The sequence below is a fragment of the Giraffa tippelskirchi genome, chromosome 2, assembly GCF_054371585.1.
Source record: "Giraffa tippelskirchi isolate mGirTip1 chromosome 2, T2T-mGirTip1v1.2.pri, whole genome shotgun sequence".
In the NCBI taxonomy this organism is placed as follows: domain Eukaryota; kingdom Metazoa; phylum Chordata; class Mammalia; order Artiodactyla; family Giraffidae; genus Giraffa; species Giraffa tippelskirchi.
Window position 1 is genome coordinate 156,698,693 of NC_137276.1, and position 27,547 is coordinate 156,726,239.

The window sequence follows — 27,547 nt, forward strand, 5'->3', positions numbered from 1 at the left end:
CATTTAATGTCAGTTTATGCTACTGTGTCATGGGGTAGTTCGCATTTCTAATTTTATCCTCACCTTTCTAATCAAAGTGATGCCTGATGCAGGGTCTGCCACCTTGTGCCTGCTCAGTAAATACAATTTGGATTAACAAATATTAATTTCCAGTTATAAGAGCAACATAATGACACCACCAAAAGTTTAGAAAACAGAGAAGAGAAAATGAACACCCACAATGCAACACTCCTGGTACCACACACGGTATATTAATAGCAGCCAAGTCTATTAGAAAACAGTGGATCAGACGAAAAAAGAGGGGAGAGATTGAGGCCAACTTCCCTAGGGCTCTGGACTCACCTGTGACAGAAAGTGGCTCACGGATGCTGCACAGTGTGAAGAGAACCACCCTTTGTTACGTCGAGGAAGGGGAGACTGGCAGGGGAATGGCAGCAGCACAGCCTGAAGACTCCACTGCGGACAACATCTGTGTGTGCCAGCTGCTGTCAGTCTGTGTAGGCTGGCCGAGAATAACACACTGATTTTCACTTTACAGAAGCTTCCATCTTGGGAGTTCAGAATGCTGTATAAATGGAGATGAGGGCTCCCAACGTTGTGCCAAGAAGGACCATACTTCACAGGGCACTGAGAATGCATCACTCTGCTGAGTGCATCTTTCATGGTGGCGAAAAAAAGAACTAGTTTCAAAATAGCCCTGCTTTCCTGATTCGAGCCCTTCTGGAGTCTACCACTCACTTGTTTAGGTGACCTGGGACAACTCAGTTTCCCTCTTTGACTCTCAGTGTTCTCATGATAAATGTGGGGATTCACCTCCCACCGAATGACCTCTCTAACGTGTCTTCTGTTTCTGGAATGCTCAGAGAGTGCAGAGGATCTACAGTTACTTCCCAAATAGACTACAGGGTGGCACATTTTGGTGAGGCCTGAGTTCTTATAGAATAGAATATTTCATAGTATTTTATTCATGCTTGTACTATAACCCAACAGGAAAAAAAAAATATTTCTGTAGTCACTTGGGAATGGTATTAACACCTAGTCTTTTGTATTAGAGTATCAATGACCCTTTACATGATTTTTCCCCTTGTCCACCTCCAGTACAGTGCTAGTTATCATTTCTTTTTTCTGTCTGAAGAATTAGCAGTACCTCTCCAGCTGGTATCAGAGACTGATAAAGGAAGTAATCTTTTGAGGGGAAGTTCTACTTTCCTTGCTGAATCATGAGTGAAAACACCAAAACCAGCACTATCTCTCTAAGTCTCTCATTCCATCTACATCAGAATGACCCAGGACACTTGTTATTTTCTAGGTTGCCATCTTTTACACAGAGGAAATACTATACATGTGCATACTATATAAAATAGAAACAGATTCACAGGCATAGAAAACAAACTGATGGTTACCAATGGGGAAAGCGGGGAGGGATAAAATAGGAGTTTGGGATTAGCAGATACAAACTACTGCATATAAAAGAGATACACAATAAGGACCTCCTGTATAGCATAGGGAGCTATATTCAGTATCTTGGAATAAACTATCATGGAAAAGAATATGAAACAATAATGAAAAAGAATATGAATATTTACACACACGTACACACACATATATGTATATAAATAACTCAGTCATTTTGCTGTACACCAGAAACTAACACAACATTGTAAATTATAAAATTGTTAATTTTTGTCACTAAGGAACTTTCCCTTGATAGTTTAAGACATAATAGAAGATTAAATCCTCTTAAACATAGTAGATAGGTCATAAAATCCCTCTGAAACAACGTGTAGATGGGTTGAGAGTCTGAGCAGTTGGGTGATGTTTAAACGTGTACTTTCTGGATTGATGACAGCGTTCAGATTCCAAGTTCCCAGGTACCATCAAGGTGATCTCTGTGCTTCAGTTTCCTCATTTGTAAAATCGGATCTCCAATCTGATGGGGCTGCTGTAGTGATTAAATGAGTTAACATATTTTGAACATTGTCTAGTGCATGCTAAACTACTCAAGATACCTTAATTATTTTCAGTCTCATCAATTATAAATCAATAAATACATACATTAAGTACGTATATATTTCTGCCTTTCAGAGTTTATGGAAAGGGGATATTTCTTCAATAGAATTGCTATTATCTGAATCAAAGTTGCTGACCGGTTAGAAATATTCAGTGTTGCTGGCCTTTAGATTCATTGTCAGGGCATGCTCTTTTTCTCCCTCTGCTGCGGTGCTGATGAATGGCACTGAGTCATTCACAGTCCCTCATCCACCTTCCTGCCACATTTGAAAGGCAGCCATAGCTCACATTTGACAGACTGTTTGTGAGCATTTAACATAAGTCATGAGCCCCTATTAAATATTAGCACATGCCATGTATCACCTTAGGTATTACTACTCACAGTGGCCCTGAAATGGAAACATTCCCTCTTCCCTGCCTGCCCCTTAACCCCATTTACAGATGAAGGTGCTTACACCAAGAGAAATTTTTTAAAACTTGTGAAATGTTATGCAAAATAAGGAATATAACTTGGTGTTTGAACCAGCTTTTTCTGCTGCTGAAGCCCACACTTTCTCCATTACACCACAATCAATGTTTCTGAAAGTAAACGGGGCCACATTGGTCTCCAACCTCTGGTATAATTAGCATCATGCTTTAATCAGTGAGGTTGACTGTCTTGATTAACCTTTATGACAGATCATGTAAGTTTCATATTTCTAAATGAATATATAGAGGCAGCTGTAAATTAGTGGAAAAACACTGAGCTTGGATCAAAAGACTCATGTTTAACTCCTGGTTCTGCCACTTACTATGGGTGTGATTTTGGCTAAGTCACTAACATGATTGTTTCTTTGTACAAAAAACACACATTCCTGCCTTAAAAAGTATTAAATGAAATGTAGCATGTGTGAGTATTGCCCTGGAGTTCCTTGTTTCCTGTAAAGGATCATGGAAATGCAAAGGCTTTTCTTCCTTTGTTTTGAATCCTAAAGCCAGCTTATCCTCCCTGGTGTGTTTTTGGTATGCCCCAGTCCTCCATAAACTCTTTCCTCTAAATCCATATCATCCGTTGTTATATTCACAATGGTATCTATTACAGTAGGGGCTCCCAACCTACAGGGGTTCCCTGTTAGGAACCAAGCTGCACAGAAGGAATTAAGTTTTGGGTGAGCAAGCAAAGCTTCATCTATATTTACAGCCGCTCCCCATCGCTAACATCCTCCCAGTCCATGGAAAAATTGTCTTCCATGAAACCAGTAAAAGTTTGGGAATGGCTGTGTTATGGTATAGCGTGTCTTTAAGGATAAGAATAAACTCTTAGTCAGTGCTGGTAGTGAATGAGTTCCATGGGCCATCTCATTTAACTCAGGGGATAAATGCTATTTGACTCCATGATACCGTTTAGGCAACTGATATTTAGTAACATGAAGCATCTTGCCCTGAGTCACCCAAGAGTCAAGTAGAGGATGTGGAATTTGAACCCCAGCAGGTAGCCAACTCCTGGAGTCTAGACTCTGAAGTATCTAAACCGTACTGGTTAGCATCAAGAGTGTTTTGCTTCATTCATTATTTTTCCCTCATGTGCCTTGATTTCTTGACTGAATTAAAAATTCCTTAAACTGGAATTTCAATTCCAGTAATTGAGGTATTGAGTATACCTCAATTATCTTGATGATTGCCATAATGCCTAATTACTAGTATTTGTGGATAATTTAATGTAGATTTCATGAGGCTACAGTTTTTGACACTGCTTCAGTACCCTGGAAGCAAGGACTTTTGACTCCTTCCCCTTTGTCTCCAGAAGCTAATCTTCCACCATGTTGAGCTGCTTTGATTTGGTTTTCAAAGGTCAAGTAAAAACCCTGTTCTCTTTATTCTCCCAAAGACACGGTGCCTGCCCCACCGAGGCCCAGAAATCCATTGTGATCAGTGCATCTGTCAGGGTATGAGCTTGTTTGCTGCCAGTGACATTGTTACCAAACAAAACACATGCCCTTCCTTTGCATCCAAAGTGCCTTGGATCGCTGAGCGAGAACCTTTCTGACTCAAATGAAAACCACCTTGTGTTAGGTGAAATATGGGGAGTTAACCATTTGTTTGCCGGCGTGCATTTCCCACGAAAATCTCAAAAACAGAAATTTACCTCAGGCATGGAAAGTGATGTGCCAAGCGTCATAATTGCATATTAAAACCGAAAACTGATTTGCATGTTATTTCAGTGTCTTGTGTCACGTTCAGGCATCTGTCAAGCCCACTTAGATAGAAACAGCTTGTATAGTAGGAAAGTGTTTCTGTGCATATCTGACTGAAAATCTAGGTGCCGCTTTTTTTTTTTTTTTAAGCAAATTGTCCCCACTTCACGTTCTTTCTCTTCTGGCTTTGTATCTGAAAATGCTAAAGATAAGACTGAAATCTCACGTCTTGTATAGTTGTTAATTTTTTAGGGGCCATTCATTTTTTACTATATTCTATTTAATTTTAAAATATTAAAGAAAAATATTGACTCAATAATCCCATCATCCTAACATAAGCTGTTAACATTTTCATATTTGTTTCTTTCCAGTATCTCTTTTTTTTAAATACTTACAGAGACAAACACACTGGCACTCTTATGTATATGTTTATATACATTTGTTATCATCAGAGTACATGTTCAGTCTCTTCAGTCATGTCCAACTCTTTGCAATCCTATGGACGGTAGCCTACCAGTCTCCTCTGTCCATAGGGTTCTCCAGGCAGGAATACTGGAGTGGGTTGCCATGCCCTCCTCCAGGGTATCTTCCCAACCCAGGGATCAAATCTATGTATCGTGCCTTACAGGCAGATTCTTTACCGTTGAGCCACAAGGGAAGATTTCTATTTTAATGTCCCTCTTTTTTTTAATGTGATAATGACTAGAATTGTGAAACAATCTAAATATGTAACAATAATAAATTGATAAGGCCCTAGTGAATTAGAACCCTGGTCAAGGCCGGAGCCCTGGTAAGAAAAACACTAAGATGTCTGGTTGAGGATGGCTTTTCTGTGGACAGTGCATGGAAAGCAGTGCATTGTCATAACTCTCTCCTTCCTGATGTTGGAGCAACTAGCCCTTTGCATTGTTCCAGGCAACCAAATAAAGATGAAACATCTTTACAGCCAAAGTCACTGCCGGGTACTAGTGAAGCACAGCAAAGACCAAGACCTGGTTTTGTTTGAAAACACAACCTTGAATTATAGTTCATCCCATTCATCAAACTTCTATTCGTTGAGTCCCACTGAGGTGAAACTTACCAATGGAAATAACGTCTTGTCATTGCCTTGCCTTTGTTATGTCAAGTCCCTTCTGCATAACACACAAAAAGCCTAATTAATGGAGCAAAGAAATGCAGGTAGGTTTTAGCTCTAGTGCTGTGGAAATAATTTCCGTTAGCCTCGTGTAGGAATCAGGTTGCTAGGGATGTTATCACTTGCCACAGAGGCCACTGGCTTTCTCCTTTAAGGAAGGGCTGCCTTCTTAAAGGATAAAAGTATGGAGAATATGGGAGTCTGAAGAGAAAGAGCAGTGAAATGAGAACTATGAAACCGGTTGGCAAGAGATCTTTGTTTTACCTTCTTCCTGACCCTGAGTATCTAGGGCTCCTGCTTTTCACTTTTCATACCAGCCTACCAAGTGGGAGAGCATCCATGGACATGCTGTTTTTGCTTGGAGCTCATCTAGGCAGGAAAACATAAGGAGGCTACTTCCTTCTGAATAACCAAACATGAGCTCTGCTTTACCGTTTATCTTTGATGCCAAAGGCTAAGATGTCAACAGTTTAACAATTTGGAGAGCCAGCATAGCATACCTTCACCAAATGTCATGTATTTCAAGGTTTATAGTTTAAAAGACGGAGGAATTACATCTCTCGCTACAATAATTAAAGTGAAATTCAAATAGACTAGATCAGACTGGAGTAATTTATCAACAAATAAGAGACTGAAGAGTTACTATTACTCTACAAGCATTCCACTTCCAAGAAGAAAATCATCTTAGTTAGTGGTTTGTAAGTTGTCCCTCCTGGTAATTGTAACTGTCATTTAAACACAATATTATGTTTAATATTTCATAAAGCTTCTTCATATGATTTAGATGTTATTATCATCCAGTTTATAGATGAAAAAGTCTAATAGAGAAACAAATCTGTGGGGAATTGAAATGGTGCCCGAGACTTCAGGCCCAGCAATAAAGATGCTCAAAGTCGGGCATTCTTGAGGTCACCCTGACACATGGGGACTGGGAGGGATGGGTGTGGAGGGAAGCCACTTTCAGCTCAGGCTACATCACCATAATGCCCTGGTTTGCAAACAGAATGGGCCCTTAGTGGACACTCAGCACTTTCCCCAGGATTCAATGACATCCAGTAACTTCACCTTGCTATCATTCAGGATCATCAGTCCTTGCCTATGTCTCCAAATTTGGCCTAAGGAGAGTGATTTAGGGGAATCAATACATGGCATGAGAAAAGGAGCATGAAAAAGAGGTTATAAGAAAACCAAGTTTTTGAAAGTTGAGAACTAACTGGCATGGATTTCCAAGCTAGAATCAAAAGTTTAAAGTCAGATTTTCTAGTGGTCTTCTTTGTGCATTTAACCATTCATTCTCCAAGAAAATGGGCCTTAGGAATAGAAAAGCTAAGAGCATGCCTTTCTGCTCCCATGAAGCTGTAAGGAATGTTTCACTTGTGAGTTTCTAATTGTTAATAGGTAGTTCTTCTCCTGCCCCTTCCTTCTCTGTGACCCATCCATTGCTTTAAATGTGAAGCAGGGTGGGTGTTCAGCCCATCTTCTGCCCTTGGCCTGAAGGGGGGGTGCTCCTTTGACTAAGCAGTGAGATGTTGAGCATAGAGTGTGATAATTCAGTGAGAGTCAGAAAGTAGAAGCAGCCTCAGGAAATTACAAACTGCAAACTTGACATAGTTAAATAGGGGGAGAAAAAAGAGCAAAAATATCAGAAATATATTTTTTCTGGCAGGCTTTCAGCTCCAAAACGGGGCTAATTCTACCTTTTGAAAGAAGATAATTTCAATGTTTCTTTTTTCAAGAACACATAATTGAAGTTATTTTCCCTCTGAGAGAAGGAACCTCTTGTACATCATTGCAAATGGACAAGAAAAGTGAACAGCTCTGGTACCCAGAGTGATAGAGTATTCATTATCATGTAGTCTCTCTGAATATCTTGGCTGCCTTTTCCTGTTGTCATATCTGCCTGGGCGGTGCTTCTCTGGTAAGGTTCAAGTTACCCAGCACACTGTGACTAGGAAATCAACATCAGGGAAGGACTCATGGAAGAAAAATGGCCCATGCTGAGGTCCATATCAGAGTAACTCAGACTCTGATATGATGACTAACTAGGTAGCCATTTTGTAACATGGATCCTTAGCACATGTTTTGAAATAATTAAACTGGTGATAACAAAGATTCAAGGAGGCAAGTATTCTCCTAGAGCTCTCTGTTGTTTGCACCTTAGTGCATGCTGTTTACTATGCTTCCTTTTCTCTTTAGGAGGGACAGAATTCTGCTTTCTCTACCCAAGGAGGAGTAGTGGTAGGAAAGGGTGGTTAACCTTTGTATGTTCTTGATTTCATGCCCCATGTGTAGTGAAAGTTCTGTAGGCTGCACAAACCCTGTGACCTGCCAGCTGCTTAGTCAGATTCAGAATGCTGAATGAAGTTCTAGATTGTTTCAGGAGATGCTGACAAGTAGTTTAAGTCCTCCTGTAAGTGGAAATCTCTGTAATAATGAGGTTTCCACTTACTCAGTGTGTGTCTGTTTTTATAAACTACAAAGTATCCATAAATATGAATATCTGTGATTTCACTATAAGTATCTGTAATGATATGTGCCTTTCATATTATGGGCGCAAAAGTGTGATAGAGTTAGACTCAAAGGAATCTTTGAAAACACCGTTTTACACATAAAGATACCGAGGTTCAGGGAATAGAAATGATTTGATCAAAATGACTGGACAAGTTAAAGGTGGAACTAAGATTAGAGAAATAAATAGGTCTTTTGTACTTAATAGGTTTTGATATAAGAAAATATAAAACATTTCAAATATGATGAAGAGCTATACAAATATGATAGATACTATCATTGTATTGTTCTTAATGTGGCAGAGGTTTTTTTTGCTCACCAAGCAGATTCTGTCCATGTGCATTTTGTTTGCAGAAACTGTCCCTGTTTTTTCACAGTGTCATCCATAACCTTTTACCAGGGGCCTAGATCCAAATTTGGCTGCCATATTCATATTAAGCCTTCCCTGAAATGATAAGTAGTTGGGCTCCTAGCAAGACAAGAACCGTGGCAGAGAAGAGCCTGATATAGATACTTGGACATTTTCTGTTTCCTGACATGTTTGTGTCAGGGAAAAAAAAAACTTTTTTTCACATTTAAAGAAAAAATTTTCATTGTAGACAAATGAAAAATATAAATAAAAAGACTGTGAACCACTGGCCCATCACTTTTTAACCATTAACCTCTGAGTGTATATCTTTCCAGTCTCCCTTCTGTAACTTAGAGGCAGGCAAGCCTAGTCAGTGGATGAGTCTCCTCCAGGAGTGAGCTCCCCTCCTTCCTATATTTCATATGGTCATATCTAACTTCAAGGGAGAGTGGAAAATAGTCTAGCTATGAGCTCGGAAGGAAGGGAAAACACATTTTGGTGAGAAGTTGGCAAATTTACTTAGTAAATAATAGTTCTTTTAAGGCATATTAACCATTAAATTGCTCAGAAATAGCATGATGTCTGGTTGCAATTTTTAAGGAATCATTGGCGTTGGTGTTTGAGGTGTTCACCAAAGATACTTCAGAAGCATGACTTTAGTAAAGTCAGCCCACCATTTTCAGTTCCGTTCAATCACTCAGTCGTGTCTGACTCTTTGTAACCCCATGGACTGCAGCACGCCAGACTTCCCTGTACATCACCAACTCCCAGAGCCTCGTCAAACTCACGTCCATCATGTCGGTGATGCCATCCAACCATCTCATCCCCTCTTGTCCCCTTCTCCTCCCACCCTCAATCTTTGCCAGCATCAGGGTCTTTTCCAATAAGTTGGTTCTTCGCATCAGGTGGCCAGAGTATTGGAGTTTCAGCTTCAGCATCCGTCTTTGCAATGAATATTCCTAGTTGATTTCCTTCAGAATTGACTGGTTTGATCTCCTTGTAGTCTAAGAGACTCTCAAGAGTCTTCTCCAACACCACAGTTCAAAAGCATCAATTCTTCGGCGTTCAGCTTTCCTTATAGTCCAACTCTCACATCCATACATGACTAGACAAACTTTTGTTGGTAAAGTAATGTCTCTGCTTTTTAACAAACTGTCTAGATTGGTCATAGCTCTTCTTCCAAGGAGCAAGCAAGCATCTTTTAATTTCATGGCTGCAGTCACCATCTGCAGTGATTCTGGAGCCCAGAAAAATAGTCTCTCACTGTTTACATCGTTTCCCCATCTGTTTGCCGTGAAGTGATGGGACCCGATGCCATGATCTTAGTTTTCTGAATGTTGAGTTTTAAGCCAACTTTTTCACTCTCCTCTTTCACTTTCATCAAGAGGCTCTTTAGTTCTTCTTGGCTTTCTGCCATAAGGATGGTGTCATTTGCGTATCTGAGGTTATTGATATTTCTCCTGGCAATCTTGATTCCAGCTTGTGCTTCACCCAGCCCAGCGTTTCACATGATGTGCTCTGCATATAAGTTAAATAAGCAGAGTGACAATATACAGCCTTGACATACTCCATTCCCTATTTGGAACCAGTCTGTTGTTCCATGTCCAGTTCTAACTGTTGCTTCTTGACCTGCATACCAGAGGAACAGGATGGGGAGACCACTTTCTCCCCTACAAATTCATCAAAAGATCATTTGAATGCTGAGAGCAACTTCCACAAAACAACTTCTGAACACTGGCAGAGGACACCAGGCTCCCAGAAAGGCAGCCCATTCTCTTTGAAAGGAGGTAGGACAAAATATAAAAGACCAAAAAAAAAGAGAGACCATTTTAAATCCCCTCAGTTCAGTTCAGTCGCTCTGTCGTGTCTGACTCTTTGTGACTTCATAGACTACAGCACACCAGGCTTCCCTAACCATCACCAACTCCCAGAGCTTGCTCAAACTCATGTCCATTGAGTCGGTGATGCCATCCAACCATCTCCTAATGGTTGTCTATTGCCTGAAACAGTCTTGAGTTTGACCACAGTCCATTTTTCTAGCCTCATCCTAGCTCTGTTCTTCCTCTATTTCTTAACATTTTTGCTAATATTCATGGTCTTTTGTACATATTGTTCTTGCGATATCTTTACTTTTTTTCCTCCTTTTTCCTTTTTTTCTTTCTCTCTCTTTTCTTTCTTCTTTTCTTTCTCTCTCCCCTCTCCCTCTCTCATTTGTTCCTTTTTTTTCACCCGGTGAAATCCAGTTTAATCTCAAACTAAATAGTCACCTCCTTTCTGGCAGTGTTCTGCTATGTCAGAACACTGAATTCGTACCTGTTTTTTCATACTTACACTTTACTGTAATTGCCTATTTTCATGTCTCTTTCTTCCTAAACTAAGTTGTCAGAGGCATGAATCCTGAATAATTTGACTTTATAATGATAGTGCTTAGCACTTGGCATTTCCTTAGGAAAGGTATGTTAAGAGAATTTTGAAGGAGTTCTCTGAAGTTTACTTCTCAATAACTCATCTGTGGATCATGTAATTTTTTTTCACCTTTACTAGGAGGTCCAGGCATTTCAAAGAACACATGTTAGTGATTAATATTGATACTTATAAGAATGTCTTTTCCCTAGAAAAGGCTTAAGAGTGTGTTTATACTTGTTTTGCAGTGCTTCTGTTTCACTATTTAGCAGTAAGCCTCCACTCTGAAAAACATGTTTGCTTATTAAATAATACAATCAGTAGATTAAAATCCAAATGACTATAGAATAATAGAGCTAGAAGTGCTTGGAGACAACAATGTCGAAGCCCAGAGAGGTTATGAAGTAGAGCTGAAACACACCTGGTCTCAGACAGGGCTCTGCTATCTTTCAGAGCTGGTATTTCACACAAGGTTGCTCAGTTACCTTCTCTGAGCCTCAGTTTCCTCATCCATAAAAAGGGATCATATATCACACAAGCCTGTTGTGTAAACATTTGAGATTACATATATGTGGAAGCAGGCACTTTGAGAAAGGTCATATAGATACAAGGAATTATTATGTCACAATGAGTATACTGCTGATACTATTCACATTTCTACATTTGAAGACATAAAAAACAAAAAATGCATCACATACCTTGCCAGCCCTCCCCCACCTCTACTTAAAAATTTTCAATTGTGGTCTCTTGCCCAGACACAATTTTAGAAGCTGGTTATTTAAAAAAAAAAAAAGAATCAGACAGTTATTAATTTTTCCTAGAATGTGTTGAGTTCTAAGCAAGACAGAAATTGAAAGGGGTCTCTTCATCCCAATGAGAAAAGTACTGTAAACTACTACTTTGAGACTTGAACCCTGAAGAAAGTCCTGAGCTGTATTTTTCTGGCTATGAGAGACAACTAGGAAGAACATGAGGTTTTACCAGTATGTTTCCACAGATTTTGAGCATTACCCACTGGAGACAGCACATGTGGAGAGCTCTATAGCCAAGTAAGGCCCAGAAACACTGAAAGAGATGATCTCTTGAGGTCTTTAGTCATAAGAAGAAAGAAAGATAGTCTTAAGTCGTGTCTAACTCTTATGACCCCGTGGACTGTAGACTGTCAAGCTCCGCTGTCCATGGGATTCTCCAGGCAAGAATACTGGAGAGGGTTGCCATTTCCTTCTCCAGGGGATCTTCCCAACCCAGGAATCGAACCCAGGTCTCCCGCATTGCAGGCAGATTCTTTACCAACTGAGCTATGTGGGAAAATACTTTGTTCACAAGAAATGCTAGGATTCCAGGATAGTCATTATATGAGATTAGAATCTAAAAGAAAAGAACCTTTCCAAATGTGTTACTTCAGAAACAATATCAAAAACAAATAGGAAGGAGTATTTGTAGAATAAAAGAAATAATAGACACATTTTTCCCCCCTCAAAATCAGTGAAACACTGACATGGTAAGTACTTTGAAATTAGACCTCTGCTTGAAATGTATGTTCTTAAAGGTAGAATCTGAACTGCTAGCTTAGATTTACAGAGGACAAACTTGGTTTTCTTTCTTTGTTTATATGAAAAGGAAAGCAAGCAGATATTAGGGCCAAACAATGATAAATTGTGTCCATTCTCTGAGGGTTGGGCTGGGAACAGGAATTATTAGTTTTTCTTTACTAGTTGTTGATTTAAATTAAAACAGCCACCACCATTAATATTTCATACTTCTCTACCATTTTTCTCTATGGAAAGTGATGTTTGGTTTAAAAAAATGCATAGAGTTTTAGAGCCAGGTGATACCAAATTTGGTGTGTAAGTTCTTTCTTAATTGCAGACCTGCAAAAAAAAAGAATATAGATAATTTTCCTATCTCATCTTCATTGTTGTCACCTGTACGGGGGGGTGGGGGGGATAGTCCTCTCCCTCTGAGGCAGGTTGAGGATCCAGAGTCCCTTTGTTACCATGACTTGAAAGTAGTAGTTAAGCTCTATTTAGCATGAAAATCAAGTTGCCTGCATGAATCCTCAGTCACCTTAGTTGTGTCCAACTCTCTGTGAACCCATGGACTGTAGCCCACAAGGCTCCTCTGTCTATGGGATTTTCCCGGCAAGAATACTGGAGTGGGTTGCCATTCCCTCCACCAGGAGATCTTCCTGATCCAGGGATCGAACCCACATCTCCTGTGTCTCCTGCATTGCAGACAGATTCTTTACCACTGAGCCACCAGGTAAACCCAAAAATCAAGTTATCTTAATTCTCACAAAGTCTGTTAGGTAGCATTCCCAAGCCCATTTTACAGAAGAATATCTGAAGTTCAGAAAAGTTCACAGGCTCACTTTGTTAAGGCTCTATCTCCAACCATAATGCCACTGCTATGCCATATATTCCTTCACTGTCATTGGCCACAGTAATTTTATGTTCTTATATGAATATTTCTGTAAAATTTTCCTAAAAGTTGGGAGCATATATGAGCAATTTGAAATTTAATAATACTAGCAAATCGCTCCAATGTTCGTATTGTGCATATATTCCCACCAATATAGTGTGCTTTTTGTAAAGAAACATTTGTGTGTGTTTCTCACCCTTACTGGACTCAAGTCCTCTCAAGGCAAAGACTGTGTCTAACATATCTTTATGTCCCTCTCTGATGCTTGTGGAGGGTACACAAAAAGACCCTGTAAGAATGTGTGGATAAACTAATAATCAAAAGAAATGTGAATGAGTCAAGAGCTGCTTTAACCTCACACTAACTCTATAGGACAGGCATTGCTTGCAGTTTAGAGGAGGCCCTGAGAATAATATTTAATGTTTCTAGGATAAATGAGTAAATCTAAGATGGGCTCTTGTCCTGGCTTTACCTTAATTAGCCCTGCCCTGATCTTTTGGGGCATCAATTTCTTTACCTCACAATGAGTAGTGAAGTAATGATTCTGCAGGTGCCAGATGAAAGATAATTATAGAGTAAAAGGCCAAATACGTACCAATCAACAATTTCACATATATTTAGTTTAGAAGGCATTTCATGCCTTAGACATAACACAAATAATTAATAGCCCTCTTGGTTGTTGAAATAAATTCTGGTAATATTATAATAATGAAACTTTTGTATGGAGATATGTACTTCGAGGAATTTTCACATCCAAGTACTCATTTGGTATAGTGAAGACAATGAGTGAATGAATATGCAGCTTCAAATTTTGTTGAACTGATTCTTGTAAACTATTCATGAAAGGAGAAACTTGGTCAACAATTTTAAGACTGGATAAACATCAAGGAACTGCATTCCCTATCTCAGTTCTTCCCCTTAGCCACAGGGAACATCATCACCATTATTTCTAAACTTATAACAGTCTTTCTGTTTTTAATACTTTGATTGAAGATACTGGGGTATGCTATCGGAAATGGTCAAAGTTAGAATTTAGGCAAAGGAAAATATAAGAAATTCCCTCTTATTTACATAGTGCAAGCTATTTTCTGTCTGGTAGGTTCTTGGCTGATCACCTCAAGTGTTCTTTCACCTGACCTTCGATTCCCTCACATTGCTTTCATTCAGGTGCATCCATCTATTGAACACCAATCCAGTGTTTAATGCTGGTGATTTACTTTCTCATCTGATATGTTTGTTTGCAGTGCAGGAGTGGTCTAGTGGGGTGGAGGCAGGGGGGAGGCACTTAACCTCCTTAACTGGAACACAAGTTCCTTCACATTCTGGACCCCATGTATCCAATAATATTCATCTTCTTTCTTATCTCAAGCTTTACACATGGTCTCAAAATATACAACTGCCAGGAGCTCCTTAAGCCACCTGGTTTTTTCCTCACCTGAATGTAAGATACTTCAACCCGTACGTTTCCTCTCCTTCAGCTGAATGAGTCCTAATCTGTGTTGACACCTCTTCTCTGGAATTCTTCCTCTCATGCCAGAGTCCCCTTTGTGCCCCAGTTGTGCACTTTCTACAACTGCTTTATCGTTATTATTAGGGTGCCTATATCTCTCACTTGACTGTAAGCTGCGTAAGGGAAGAGACTGAATATATTCATCCTTTCTTCTTTTCTTTTTACAAACATACAACTGGCACATATTGACTGCTCGCAATTGTTGAATGAAATACAGCTCTATTCTTTGTAAACATGAATTTCTAAAGCCTGATAGATGGCTTATCTAGATAAGGCAAGTGAATAAAGTGGTACCTCCAAGGTCAGACCCTGAGTAGCTGATAAAACCAATCAATCCTAAACCCAGGCCTTCTAATAGCCCTGTCCAGTGCAAACACTACCTGGCTGCCTTGGTTGTGTCTAGATTGCCCTTAAAGAACTCTGTTTTCTGCTTTTCAGGGTGGACAAACAGGGCCCATGGGACCTCCAGCTGCACCCTCCTCATTCCGCCCTGAAGATGAGCTTGAGCACCTGACCAAGAAGATGCTATATGACATGGAAAATCCACCCGCCGATGAATACTTTGGTGAGTGGGGTCTAGGACTGACTTCCAAAGTAAAGGTTCTGTTCTGTTCTGTTTTCCTTAATCAGTAATTAGGAATAGTATCAGCTCCACTGGTAGAGGCTTTGATCTTGAGGCACACACATGCACACACCTGAGTGTTCTGGAAACAGCTTTGTGAAACTGCTCTAAAGGTGATATCTGTTTAGCTTGGACTAAAATTTCAGGAGTTATGCAGAGTTTCTTGAATTCAAATCTTATTTTAAAAGCTAATATTTAGCAATTTATTAGCTTCTCATTAGGCAGAGATAGAGTTTCTGTGTGGGTTCAGGGAAATGGAAGATCTTCATTTACAAGATGGGGAATTGGGTGGTATCTGAACTCTTTGCCCTTAATTTTTTTTCCCTATTTAGGAAGAGTTTATCTTGTTTTTGTTTTGTTTTGTTTTTACTTCTCCTCAAAACCTGTGAATAATTATCAATGGTTAATCCATCTAGTCCATTAGTGTAATGTCAATTTATAACTTATATGCCAATTATGAGGTATTAAAGATACATTAAAAAAAAGCTAACATGCCAAATATGTATGCTTCAATTATCATAGCAACAAAATAAATAGAAATAAGCAACATTAACCATAGGTTGTGACTGTATTAATGAATATATATTAAATACTCTGGGAAACATATAATTAAATATTATCTTTGTCTTCAAGAACTGTCCCAGTTCTACTACTTTCTAGCTTAGACAATGCAAACAAATTGTTTACTCTCTATATCATTTTGTTTTGCTGTGTTTATAACATGGAAATAATGGCTGTTTTATGCTGTTACTGTGAGTATTGAATGAAATATTTATAGAAAACACTTTTAGTCAAGTTCTTGGCATGTAGAAATATGCTCAGTAATCAAAGTTATCCCATGCTTTACTTAAGAAAACAAAATATGCCCATTAAAAATCCATTAATAATGCTTGATTTAAAATTAAGTTCCAAGCAAAACTAGAACATATGTCACCAATTGATAATCATTGCCAAATGAATGTTACAAACCACGAAAGGGAATGTGGAATAATGATTAAGTTTTATTGAGTGCTTACAATATGGCAGGACTATTATATACCATGTACTTTATAAGAATTTATTCATGTCATCCTTACAGAAAAAGCGATAATCCTGTGAAGTAAATGGTATTATTATTTCCAGATTAGAAAACCAAGGCTCAGAAATGTTAAGTAATCTGCCCAATATCAACAGCTAATAAGTTGCAGGAGTGGATTAGAATACAAAATCCAAGTCTATACATTTTTTTTTCTTCTAAAAGCTTTTCCCACAGCTTTATTGAAGTACACAAAGAACTTCACATAATTAATGTATATAATTTGGTGGATTTGGATATATGGATACACGTGTTTTGCCATCACAGCAATTCAGATAATAAACATATCCATCCCTTCCAAAGTTTAGTCTGGATATTTAGGAAAGGTTTTATGGAGGAGATTAGCTTTGGACAAATGGAAAATAAGAGGAAGGTATTCTCTTCTATGTTCGTGTTAAGTCGCTTCAGTCGTGTCCGACTCTTTGTGACCCCATGGACTGTAGCCCTCCAGGCTCCTCTGTCCATGGGATTCTCCAGGCAAGAATACTGTTGTGGGTTGCCATTTCCTCCTCCAGGGGTTCTTCTTGACCCAGAGATCAAACTTGTTTCTCCTGTACTTGCAGGCAGGTTCTTTACCACTAGCACCACCAAGTAGATAGATGAACAAAGTATAAATTGAGGCCAGGATGACTTAAGGAAAATTACTTTATATGGAAAATATCCACCAATGAACAACCTATTATGTGCAGGCTACTCTGCTGGGTAGGTGTTAAATGTACCTGAAACAAGATAGACATGGGTCTTGTATTTAAAGAAGCTTATTGTCTAATAGAGGATGTGTACAGTGTTGTGGCATTTAATTATAAGGCAAGGCAGAAAGTGACAAGTAACTTATTCAAAGTTCAGCCAGATTCCTTTGAGAGTACAGAAGAAAGAGAGAGCAAATTATGAGGCAGGAATGGAAAGTGTTTATGGAGTAGATAAACTTTCAGTTGTTTTTTAAATTATGGTAATAGAGACTTGAAAGTGCAGTGATAGTAGAGAAGTGATGTCATTTCTGTTGAGTAGAATTTTAACATAAAAGGGAATAAAATCACTGGAGTGAAGCATCCATGTGGGAAGGAACAAGATATTGGGAAATAAGGTTGGAGAGGTAGGCTGGAACCAATAGCCTAGAGACCAAGTATTTTATCTTATGTAATGAGTCCCACACGTTGAGATAAAAGGTTGTGAGAACTATTTCATGAAATGTGGTTAAGACTATGGTTTCCAAAGCCAGAATGCCTTTTCTACCTTGGTAAAAGCAGGAAGCAAAGGACAAGTTAACAGGACTGTGGTTTACTCTTCTACACTTTAAACATTAAATATTTCCTGAGCACATTCTCCACACTTGCCTCTGTGCTGGGTGCTAGGGACAACCAGATGCAAGATCTCTGCCCTCAGGGGACCCACAAGTTCCTGGGAAAGGATGGGAGAGAGCCAAGAATGTTAGGGATATCAGTGCGGCAAGGGGTGCAGCACTGGGTTGGGTCTGCCAGAGACACTATGTGAGCATGCAAGACAGAATTAAGTCTGTCTGAAGATGAGGGGAGGAAGGCTATGTATCATGTGTTTGCAACAGAAGGGCCTGACCCAAGAGAGATGAATAAGAGTCATCTCTTGTTCTCTATCAGAATTTTACCTTAGTTCCATTCTGGGCTGGAAATAGCATTGTTAATCACTACCCTAAAAGAATTTCTCACTCTTGCATTAGCATTGCCAGCCTTACCTCAACTGCTCACTTTTTCTATCACTTTGCCTATTTAATGCTGAAATTTTCATTGACACTATAGCTGATTTGCTGAAGGTCATTAAGAGCTTTCATGTCAAAGATCTCCTATGAGCTATACCAGTGAGTGAGAGGGAAAAAAATGTAAATAAATGGCATCAATGGAAAAACGTTCCCCTGTGGTCATGTTGGTTTTTCTCTGTGCAACTCCTAGTTTCTTTTTCCTTAAGTGGAATAATTTATGAATATATTTGGTTTTTTGTTTTGTTTGGTTTTTCATTATGGAGTTTCCCATCAGTCTTAGCATGTTTTCTTTATTTAAAGAACTATAACTATGGTATGTTCAGAGTAGGGGAGGGATAGCAAAAGGTCACCTCACGGATGACTTGAGTACAAAGGAGAAAAGATACCTTCATAAATAGAGTTTGGAAACTTTCTTAATCCAAGTGATGAAACTTAGCATCACCAATACTGGGACAAACTGACATGTGCCAGCTGATATGATGTCGTAGAAAGTATACAACATTGTCTATGTAATAGTCTTGCTGAAATATGTAACTGAATCTAACCATTAGGAAATAGATAAATTTAGATGATATGCCATTCTTGAAGCCACTCCAGTACTCTTGGCTGGAAAATCCCATGGATGGAGGAGCCTGGTAGGCTGCAATCATGCGGTCGCGAAGAGTCAGACACAACTAAGTGACTTCACTTTCACTTTTCACTTTCACGCATTGGAGGAGGAAATGGCAACCCACTCCAGTGTTCTCGCCTGGAGAATCCCAGAGATGGCAGAGCCTGGTGGGCTGCCATCTATGGGGTCGCACAGAGTCAGACACGACTGAAGCAACTTAGCAGCAGCAGCAGCATTCTTAAAGACAATTGTCTTGAATTCTTTAAAAATGTCAGTGTTATAAGAGACTATTTAAGATTAAAGAAGATGAAAAATACATGTCATTCAAATGCAGGGCACACATCTTGATTGGATCTGGATCAAAAAACAGGGCATTTGGGGAAAGGTTCAGTTCAGTTCAGTTCAGTCGCTCAATTGTGTCTGACTCTTTGCAACCCCATGAATCGCAGCACGCCAGGCCTCCCTGTCCATCACCAGCTCCCAGAGTCCACCCAAACCCATGTCCATTGAGTCAGTGATGCCATTCAACCATCTCATCCTCTGTTGTCCCCGTCTCCTCCTGCCCTCAATCTTTCCCAGCATCAGGGTCTTTTCCACTGAGTCAGCTCTTCGCATCAGGGGGCCAAAGTATTGGAGTTTCAGCTTCAACATCAGTCCTTCCAATGAACACCCAGGATTGATCTCCTTTAGGATGGACTGGTTGGATCTCCTTGCAGTCCAAGGGACTCTCAAGAGTCTTCTCCAACACCACAGTTCAAAAGCATCAGTTCTTTGGCGCTCAGCTTTCTTTATAGTCCAGCTCTCACATCCATCCATACATGACCACTGGAAAAACCATAGCCTTGACTAGACGGACCTTTGTTGGCAAAGTAATGTCTCTGTTTTTTAATCTGCTGTCTAGGTTGGTCATAACTTTCCTTCCAAGGAGCAAGCATCTTTTAATTTCATGGCTGCAATCACCATCTGCAGTGATTTTGAGCCCAGAAAAATAAAGTCAGCCACAGTTTCCACTGTTTCCCCATCTATTTGCCATGAAGTGATGGGACCGGATGCCATGATCTTAGTTTGCTGAATGTTGAGCTTTAAGCCAACTTTTTCACTCTCCTCTTTCACTTTCATCAAGAGGCTCTTTAGTTCTTCTTCACTTTCTGCCATAAGGGTGGTGTCATCTGCATATCTGAGGTTATTGATATTTCTCCCGGCAATCTTGATTCCAGCTTGTGTTTCCTCCAGCCCAGCGTTTCTCATGATGTACTCTGCATATAAGTTAAATAGAAATTTAAATATGAATTATATATTAGATAATAATACATCAGTGTCAATTTTGTGGCTATTGTAATGGCATTGGTATATAAGACAGTATCCTTGTTGTCAGGAGCAAATGTTGAAGTATTTAGAGTGAACTGTCATTATATCAGCAAATTATTTTGAAACAAGGTAGATAGATGTAAAGATATTGTGAGGAAGGCAGACTCATTTCAGATTATAACAACTAGAGATAATATAACTGCACAGTACACCCCTTGTCTCCCCAAAAGTATTGAAGCCTGTCACAGATGAATTATCTTTTTATATACATGCCGTGTGGCATGTAGGATCTTTGTTCCCCAACCAAGGATCAAATCTGTGCTCCCTGGTATGGAAGCAATAGAGTCCTAACTATGGGACCACTAGGGAATTGCCATAAATGAATTATCTTAACAGTCCTTCCTTGGGCAGGAGGAATAGAGAGTCATTCCTGTATCTTCTAAATTTGACTGTTTGAAAATTCCTCTTTCTTATATATCTATTATTTTCTACTAGACACATACCCTTTCTATTGTTGGTGAGATGATAAGCATTGTGGTGGTGATGACCAAAGCTGATGTTTACCTAAAGCTATCCAAGCTTAAAAAGGCTATTCACAGTCATGGTCTGACTGATAGACCTGGTCATGACCTGATGCAAAGAGCCAACTTGTTGGAAAAAATCTTGATGCTGGGAAGGATTGAGGGTAGGAGGAAGGGCGACAGAGGATGAGATGGTGGGATTGCATCACCGACTCAATTGATATGAGTTTGAGCAAACTCTGGGAGATAGTGAAGGACAGGGAAGCCTAATGTGCTGCAGTCCATGGGGTTGCAAAGAGTCGGACATGACTGAGCAACTGAACAACTACAATAAAAATGATGTTTTTATTTTTCTGATGAAGAAACCAAGATTGAGAGAGACTCAATGAGTTCAAGTTACACAGCATAACTTTTAGGATTTGGACTTACTTGTCTCATCTTAAGTTCATTCTGATGCGTTACCATTGCAAAAAGATGTAAGCTGTCCCTGTAGTTAACTACTCCTGTCTCTTATCATTCTTTCCCAGGGCTTATGTAGCTCTGACTTCATTGTCACTGGCAATATACTTTGACTGTCTTTAACTCCTGAATTAACTGGTGTGACTCTAAGCATAGACTTTTTGCCATTGTTAAGATACATACTCTGGAGAGATAGCCCACCTAATACCGCTCTATCAACCACATGAGTTGACTGTTGGCCTCAGAGGAAGCAAATTACTGATAGCTACAACTCATCTTGTTTTCTCAAACCATTTCTTGATAAAATATTACAAGCTAGAACCTTCAACTGATCTCAGCTGATTTTTTTATAATGATTTCATCCAAAAAGGTGCTAGTTTTAGTGTTCCATTGTCCCTCCTTTGCCATCTTCATCAAAAATTGTAACTGCTACATTACAGTATTAGCTAAATGCTACCAAAGATGAATCATAAGAGAGCAGTATGATCAGTACAGATCTTTGAAGGGAAGATAGCCTCTCATGTTCTGAACATTTTGCATCTACTGGACTTGAATTTTGGCTGTATCAGATTCCCAAGTGTCTTTCTATTAGCAGGGGTGTATTTGAATAGGCCTTGATCACTATTTTATAGGGGAGAGAGAGGAAATATAGAAGAAAGGTGAAGATAGGAGAAGTTCTCTTTTAATTCAGTTAACCACACAACAGATCCTTAGCTCAAATCATTTGCAAGGCTACAGGCCTTGGTTCAAGTGCTTGCATCTTGGAGCAACCTGTTTCTCTGGGCAACTAGAAGACCGTGTTTATGCTAGAAGAGACTCTCAGTGCCAGGGTAGATACACAGAAAGAACAAAGGGTAGTGAACTATAAATTATAATTTAAGGTGAAATTCAGAACTTAAAATAGAGGGAGTATTTTTAAAACAGATATTGAAATTAATGGGGGAGAAATTTATTGCTAGAAAATTGTGGAACTTAACAGGGCTAGTGGCCAGCATTGGAGCTTATACGTGTGTGCTAAGTCGCTTCAATCCTGTCCAACTCTTTGCAACCCTATGGACCAGAGCCCGCCAGGCTCCTCTGTCCATGGGACTTCCCAGGCAAGAATACTGGAGTGGGTTGCCATATCCCCCTCCAGGGGATCTTCCCGACCCAGCGATTGAACCTGCAATTCTTACATTGCCTGTATCAGCAGGTGGGTTCTTTACCACCAGTGGCACCTGGGAAGCCCTAATTGGAGCTTATATTTTGCTGGTATTTTTGAGGGGGAAATGTAAAGGACAGTTGAGATTGTCTCTAGATATCCTTCAGCCATGTCAGTGGATTTATCCAGGTGTTCTCCATGTTGGTTGGTATACCCAGAGCCTCTAAGTTTTGTGCTTTCATTCATTTTGAAAGAGAAAAAGTGTTGTAGGTGAGAGGTTCCATGTCTCAGCCTGTGACTACAGCATGACTCTCTCAAAAATAATGATGTTCTGGCTGCACAGACCCTAAGGCAGAAGGCAGTAGTCTTGGAATACAGAATATCTGGAAATGAATAATGTAATCTATCTGAGGATGGACTGAAAATATCTACCCGCTTATTTTGAAGCATGAAGCTGTAATTATCTTGGCAGTGTTTACATGGTGTTGTCTTAGTCTTTCTTCAAAAAAAAAAAAAAGACTGAAGTGTGTGAGCCTTAGAATTGTTTAGTGAGCTATTTGAAGAATCCCTATGCCTTTAGACAGTACTAGGTAAATTCTCTTCATAAAACTTGGCATTTATCTAAGTTTTGTTTTTGCTTATCTCTTGAATATTGTTAGTGAGACATATTGAGATTTTTCATAAAGCCAGAAATTGGTTCTAGGGGAAGTAGCTTTTATTGCTTCAAAGGACAGTTGGACAAGAGTGAAATATGTGAGGCAGTGGGGACCTGGCATGAATCAAGCCATAAGAGAAGAAAGACTCAGATAGGCATTGCTATGATTACTTTATTGATAAAACCACATCACCATATTTGGTACTATGTATCTCCTCAATTGAGAGCAAGATGGAGGTCCCATGGATGTGCGTGAGTAGAAGCAAAATGCCCCAAACAATGAGAAGATGGTCTATTTCTTTTCTATACTAGTAAGAGCAAAGGATAAATGAGCATGTCTAGAGGACTTAGACTAAGAGGCTTAGGAAACTGAAAACCACTATTTGAGCTACATTTGAAGGAGTGAAGAAAAGAAAACCTGGAGCCTTGAAACCTATTGGAGAACTGCCATGTCACAAAGAAATTAGACTTAATATGTATTATTCCAAAGTTAGCAACAAAAGCAAGTGAGGGGAAGCTGGAAAATTTTCATTCCGTATAATGAATTAACATGTTTAAGTGACAAAGGAAATTTTTGGATGAGCCTAGGACAAAGCCCAATAATCCCTTGTTGGGGAAGTGGTGATAGGTATTCAAGCATTCACTGGACTGTGAGATTAGATTTCAGAAATATTATCCAACTCTGACATTCTGTGACTTAGGCATCTCAGCTTGCCTGGGAATCAAGCTCTTGCATCTAATTTCCAGTGCTACCCAATTTATCATTATTGCTACGTGATTACAACTAACATTTATATAATGCTTTGTAAAGCACTTTTATATTGTATTTGTTATATCATTTAAGCTAGACAAAGAAAGAGACAGCTCCTCAGTCGTGTTCAACTCTTTGCAATCCCATGGACTGTAGCCCACCAGGCTCCTCTGTCCATAGAATTCTCCAGTTAAGAATACTGGAGTGGGTTGCCATTCCCTTCTCCAGGAGATCTTCCCAACCCGGACTGAATCCAGGTCTCCTACATTGCAGGCAGATTATTTACCATCTGAGCCACCAGTGAAGCCTTAAGGAAGAAGCAGCCCTGCAAAACAATGTGTTTGCTTCCATTTGGTATATGAAGAAATAGAGAACCTGAATGATTAAGGGACTCCCCACTCCACCACCCCTACTACTCATAGCTCCCATAAGCAGCAAGCCTACTGATTCCAGATTCTGCTCTCTCTTCAACCCATTACCTTTTCTCAGCACCATATTACTGGATTGGTCATCGACTATGAGATAAATCAGTGAATATACTCTCTTTTTAGCTTCTTCATCAGTACAAGGAGAAACATGATTACTTTGAAAAGTTTTTAGAGGGTCTCAACTGGCAGGTTCTAAATAATTTGTGTCACTGTTTTTTTTTTTTTAATCATTATTATTTTGTGTCAAGAAAATGGTTTCCAAAGTGCTCCTGTCAATTACAAACTAGAAAGTGATTCCGAGTGGGAGCCTCTTTTAGTACAGATGGAACCTGGGGCCTTAAGGACCTTATTTTCGCAGAAAAATGACCTAATTAATTAAAAACCCCAAAGTCACAATGGAAGAATAACTAGAAAATAAGTGGTTTAGAGAAAAGGTGGTATTGATTTGGGGAAAAATGGATTTCTTGATTTCGTTTCTCTCCATCTTTTCATTTAAGGTCTCTATGGGTCGTGGGAACAGAATGTCTTCTGTTAATGAGACATATTAGATATATTTCCTTTTGTGGTAGTAATTTCTGGTAAAACGTTTGCTCGGGGCAATATATGATTACAGCACTAAATAAATAATAATCCTAAGCATTTTATGTGTTTTATCTTAGTACACGTTAATTTTTAATTAATTTGGCTACATGGTGTATTTTTAAGCATTGATTTGGAAACCTAGTCTTGTAGTATCATAAAGAATCATTTAATCATAGAAACTATCTAGGACAACCTTTCATTTTCCCGAAAACTAAAGCCTAAATGACTTGTTCAAGGTTGTAAAGCTGAGACTGTTTTGAACTCTATGGCCAAAATCCCCTTTCTGAACAAAGGATAGAAATTAGTCTCTGCTAGTGAGTAAAGGAATGGCAAGGCTGTTCACAAAGGTGAAGAAGTAGATTGGGCCTGCTATTTTTGTGAACCCAGACTGGGTTACACCTTATTCAAACTTTGGTTAAAAATACATTGCCCAGTGGGGAGTGGAGGGAGGTGATATATGTATAATCATTGTTGATTTGAGTAGTTGTATGGCAGAAACCCGCACAACATTGTAAAGCAAATATCTTCCAATTAAAAAAAAAGAATCCACTGCCCATAAAAATGACAAAATGATAATAACTTGTTAGAACCTATTTGTGTATACTTGATTTTCAAATATAAATGAACCAAAGAGATTGCCAATATCTTTTTCTCATACTCATCAAGTTACTTACTTGTAGCATTTATTGTTTACCTCATTAAGATGTAAGTCTGATTGAAGGTAGTTTTTGGTTAGTATACCACTGTATCTCTATCTTTGGTCCTGGATCAATTCCTGATACATAGGAGATGTTTCATGTTTAATTAATTAATTAACCCATAAAAAAAATTGTGAGCAGACATTCCATATCCCCTGGGTCAGGACATGGTATAAACTACAAAAAAAAAAAAAAACACTTCATTTATTTAACCTATGTTTATTTAGCACCTTATGGAATCATAAATTGTTACAGCTAGAGGGAATCATAGAGCCTATCTAAGAAAATCCTCTCACTTTTAGAGATTACAAAAATAAAAGAGTTTTTTAGTTTCAAACTAATTGGTGACAGAGCCATGGATTATAACTCAAGCTTTCTAATTCCTTTTTAAATCACTTGAAGTCCCTAGAGAATGTTTTAAGGAGAGCAGCACATGGTTGCTACAATCATTGAACTTCAGTCAAAGTTAGATTCATACCCTTGAACTTGATTCATCTATTTTGCATGTATTTTTTGTGAAAATTAAAGATGGAAATTGGCCAATGGATAGGTTACATAGTTAGGATTTTCTGTTCTAAGTTCTAAGTTACATTTCTTTCACTCTGGGGTTCCTTTGTGGTCCCTGGAACCCAAGACAATCTCTTACCTCCTCAATTTTCTTCTGTCCTAATCCAAATGGGTCAGATGAGCAGGGAATCACATTGGAAAAACATCCTTTCTTCATGTTTACTTTTGTTTTCCATAGCAAACAGTTGTGAAAGGTGGTTCTCTCACATTTCACCTGTTCAAGACCGGGAAGCATCACCCAGGATCCGTGTTTCATACTTATAATAGATACCTACTCATTTTGTTGCATTGGGATTACCATTCTGTTTATCAAAGAATGAGAAGTAAAAAAGAAATTTTTGCTTTATAATCAATCATCCTTTGTCTAATCACATGGAAATAAGCTTGATATCTTGAGAGAGAAAGAGCTGGTGGGGTACACATTGCATATGGCAAAAGAAAGTTTCAATTCGTAGATTGTGGTTGTTTATTGAGACATGGCAAAGCTGATACCCAGACCTACAAGTGCTTATTATGCATTTTCTGATCTTAAACATACCAATACAGATAACTGTGAACTCAACTCCCTTTCCCCTCCAAACCACCCTCCTTTCCCCAACCTGAACTTTCCCCACAACTTTCTCTAAAGCACACAGATAATCATCTCCTTCCAGACTTTGAAGTGACATTAGAATTGTCAGAAGGCATAATTAATTGACTGTCAGCAAACCCATTGTTTGAACATCTGCAGAGTTCTACTTGGTAGACATCTGTTGTACTTTCAATTAAACAGATTCACTCATCTACAAAGATTGATCGAGTGCTTACTATATACCAATCATAGAAGTGTGTGCTATGGGAGACAAAAGAAATAAGGTAACATAATGGCCAAGGAGAGAAAGCATTTGTTCAATCCTTTAGCACAAAGAGCCTTGATAGGAAACAAATTACATGACTGGCAGTGGAAAATACATACTTTTTCACCCAGATTCAGGGGTTTTTACCACTATTGCCACCTGACCTGTGCCAGATTAAATGCCAGAAGAGTCCACCTATTGCTGGGGAAGAAAGAGATCTATTGGTGATGCGCTATTTGTGGATAGAGTTCTCAGCAAAGACAGTTGAATGCTTTAAGAGGAAAGTAAGCAGAAAATATCCAAGGCCAGTAAACTGAGAAGTTCAAGAAGCAAGTCCAAATTAATGACCGTATCCTGATTTTCTTCCTAATTTTGATTCTGATGCCAGTCATGTTACATTAAATTTTCCCAGTTTCATTACAGCACTGCACAGTTCTGATCTCAGTCCCCATTTGGTTCTCTATCAAAACTCCAATTTATCTAAGTCCTGGACCTGGCTTCACTCCTACCTGGAGGTAAACATCACTTGTTAAAATTCAACAAGAAAGGACACAAACACTGTACAGGAGTGACTTGCTGAAGGAGATTAAGATGCTGCAGTAGGCAGGAGGCAACTGAAAATGATTATTAACTGCTACACCGTCAATCTCTCTCCACACACATAGACACATCATTCAACCCTAGGATCATGGCACAGTTAAAGAGCCAGTCACTAATCTCCCAACTTGAAAGCTTCCCATTTCTTGGTCATTGGAAGCCACCATCATAATTTTCACCAAATATGCAATATATTGGAAAAGGCAATGGCAACCCACTCCAGTACTCTTGCCTGGAAAATTCCATGGATGGGGGAGCCTGGTGGGCTGTGGTCCATGGGGTCGCAAAGAGTCGGACATGACTGAGCGACTTCACTTTCTTTCTTTCTATAGTTCCTTTTGGAGAAGGAAATGGCAACCCACTCCAGTGTTCTTGCCTGGAGAATCCCATGGACAGAAAGGCCTGGTGGGCTACAGTCTATAGGGTTGCAAAGAGTCGGACACGACTAAGCAACT

At 39.2% G+C, this 27,547-nt stretch overlaps 1 protein-coding gene across 22 annotated transcripts in view; it reads left to right on the top strand.

Moving 5' to 3' along the window:
* LPP (LIM domain containing preferred translocation partner in lipoma) overlaps positions 1-27,547 on the top strand; it is a 728,299-nt gene that overhangs the window by 520,314 nt on the left and 180,438 nt on the right. For 21 of the 22 annotated variants that reach the window (XM_081536682.1, XM_081536595.1, XM_081536585.1 and 18 more), the window contains one exon: positions 14,949-15,075. In XM_081536682.1, the coding sequence (XP_081392808.1) occupies positions 14,949-15,075 (127 nt within the window). Of the gene's footprint in view, positions 1-14,948; positions 15,354-23,657; positions 25,412-27,547 lie in introns of those variants that run through there. The other variant, XR_014067544.1, reaches the window with a different exon arrangement.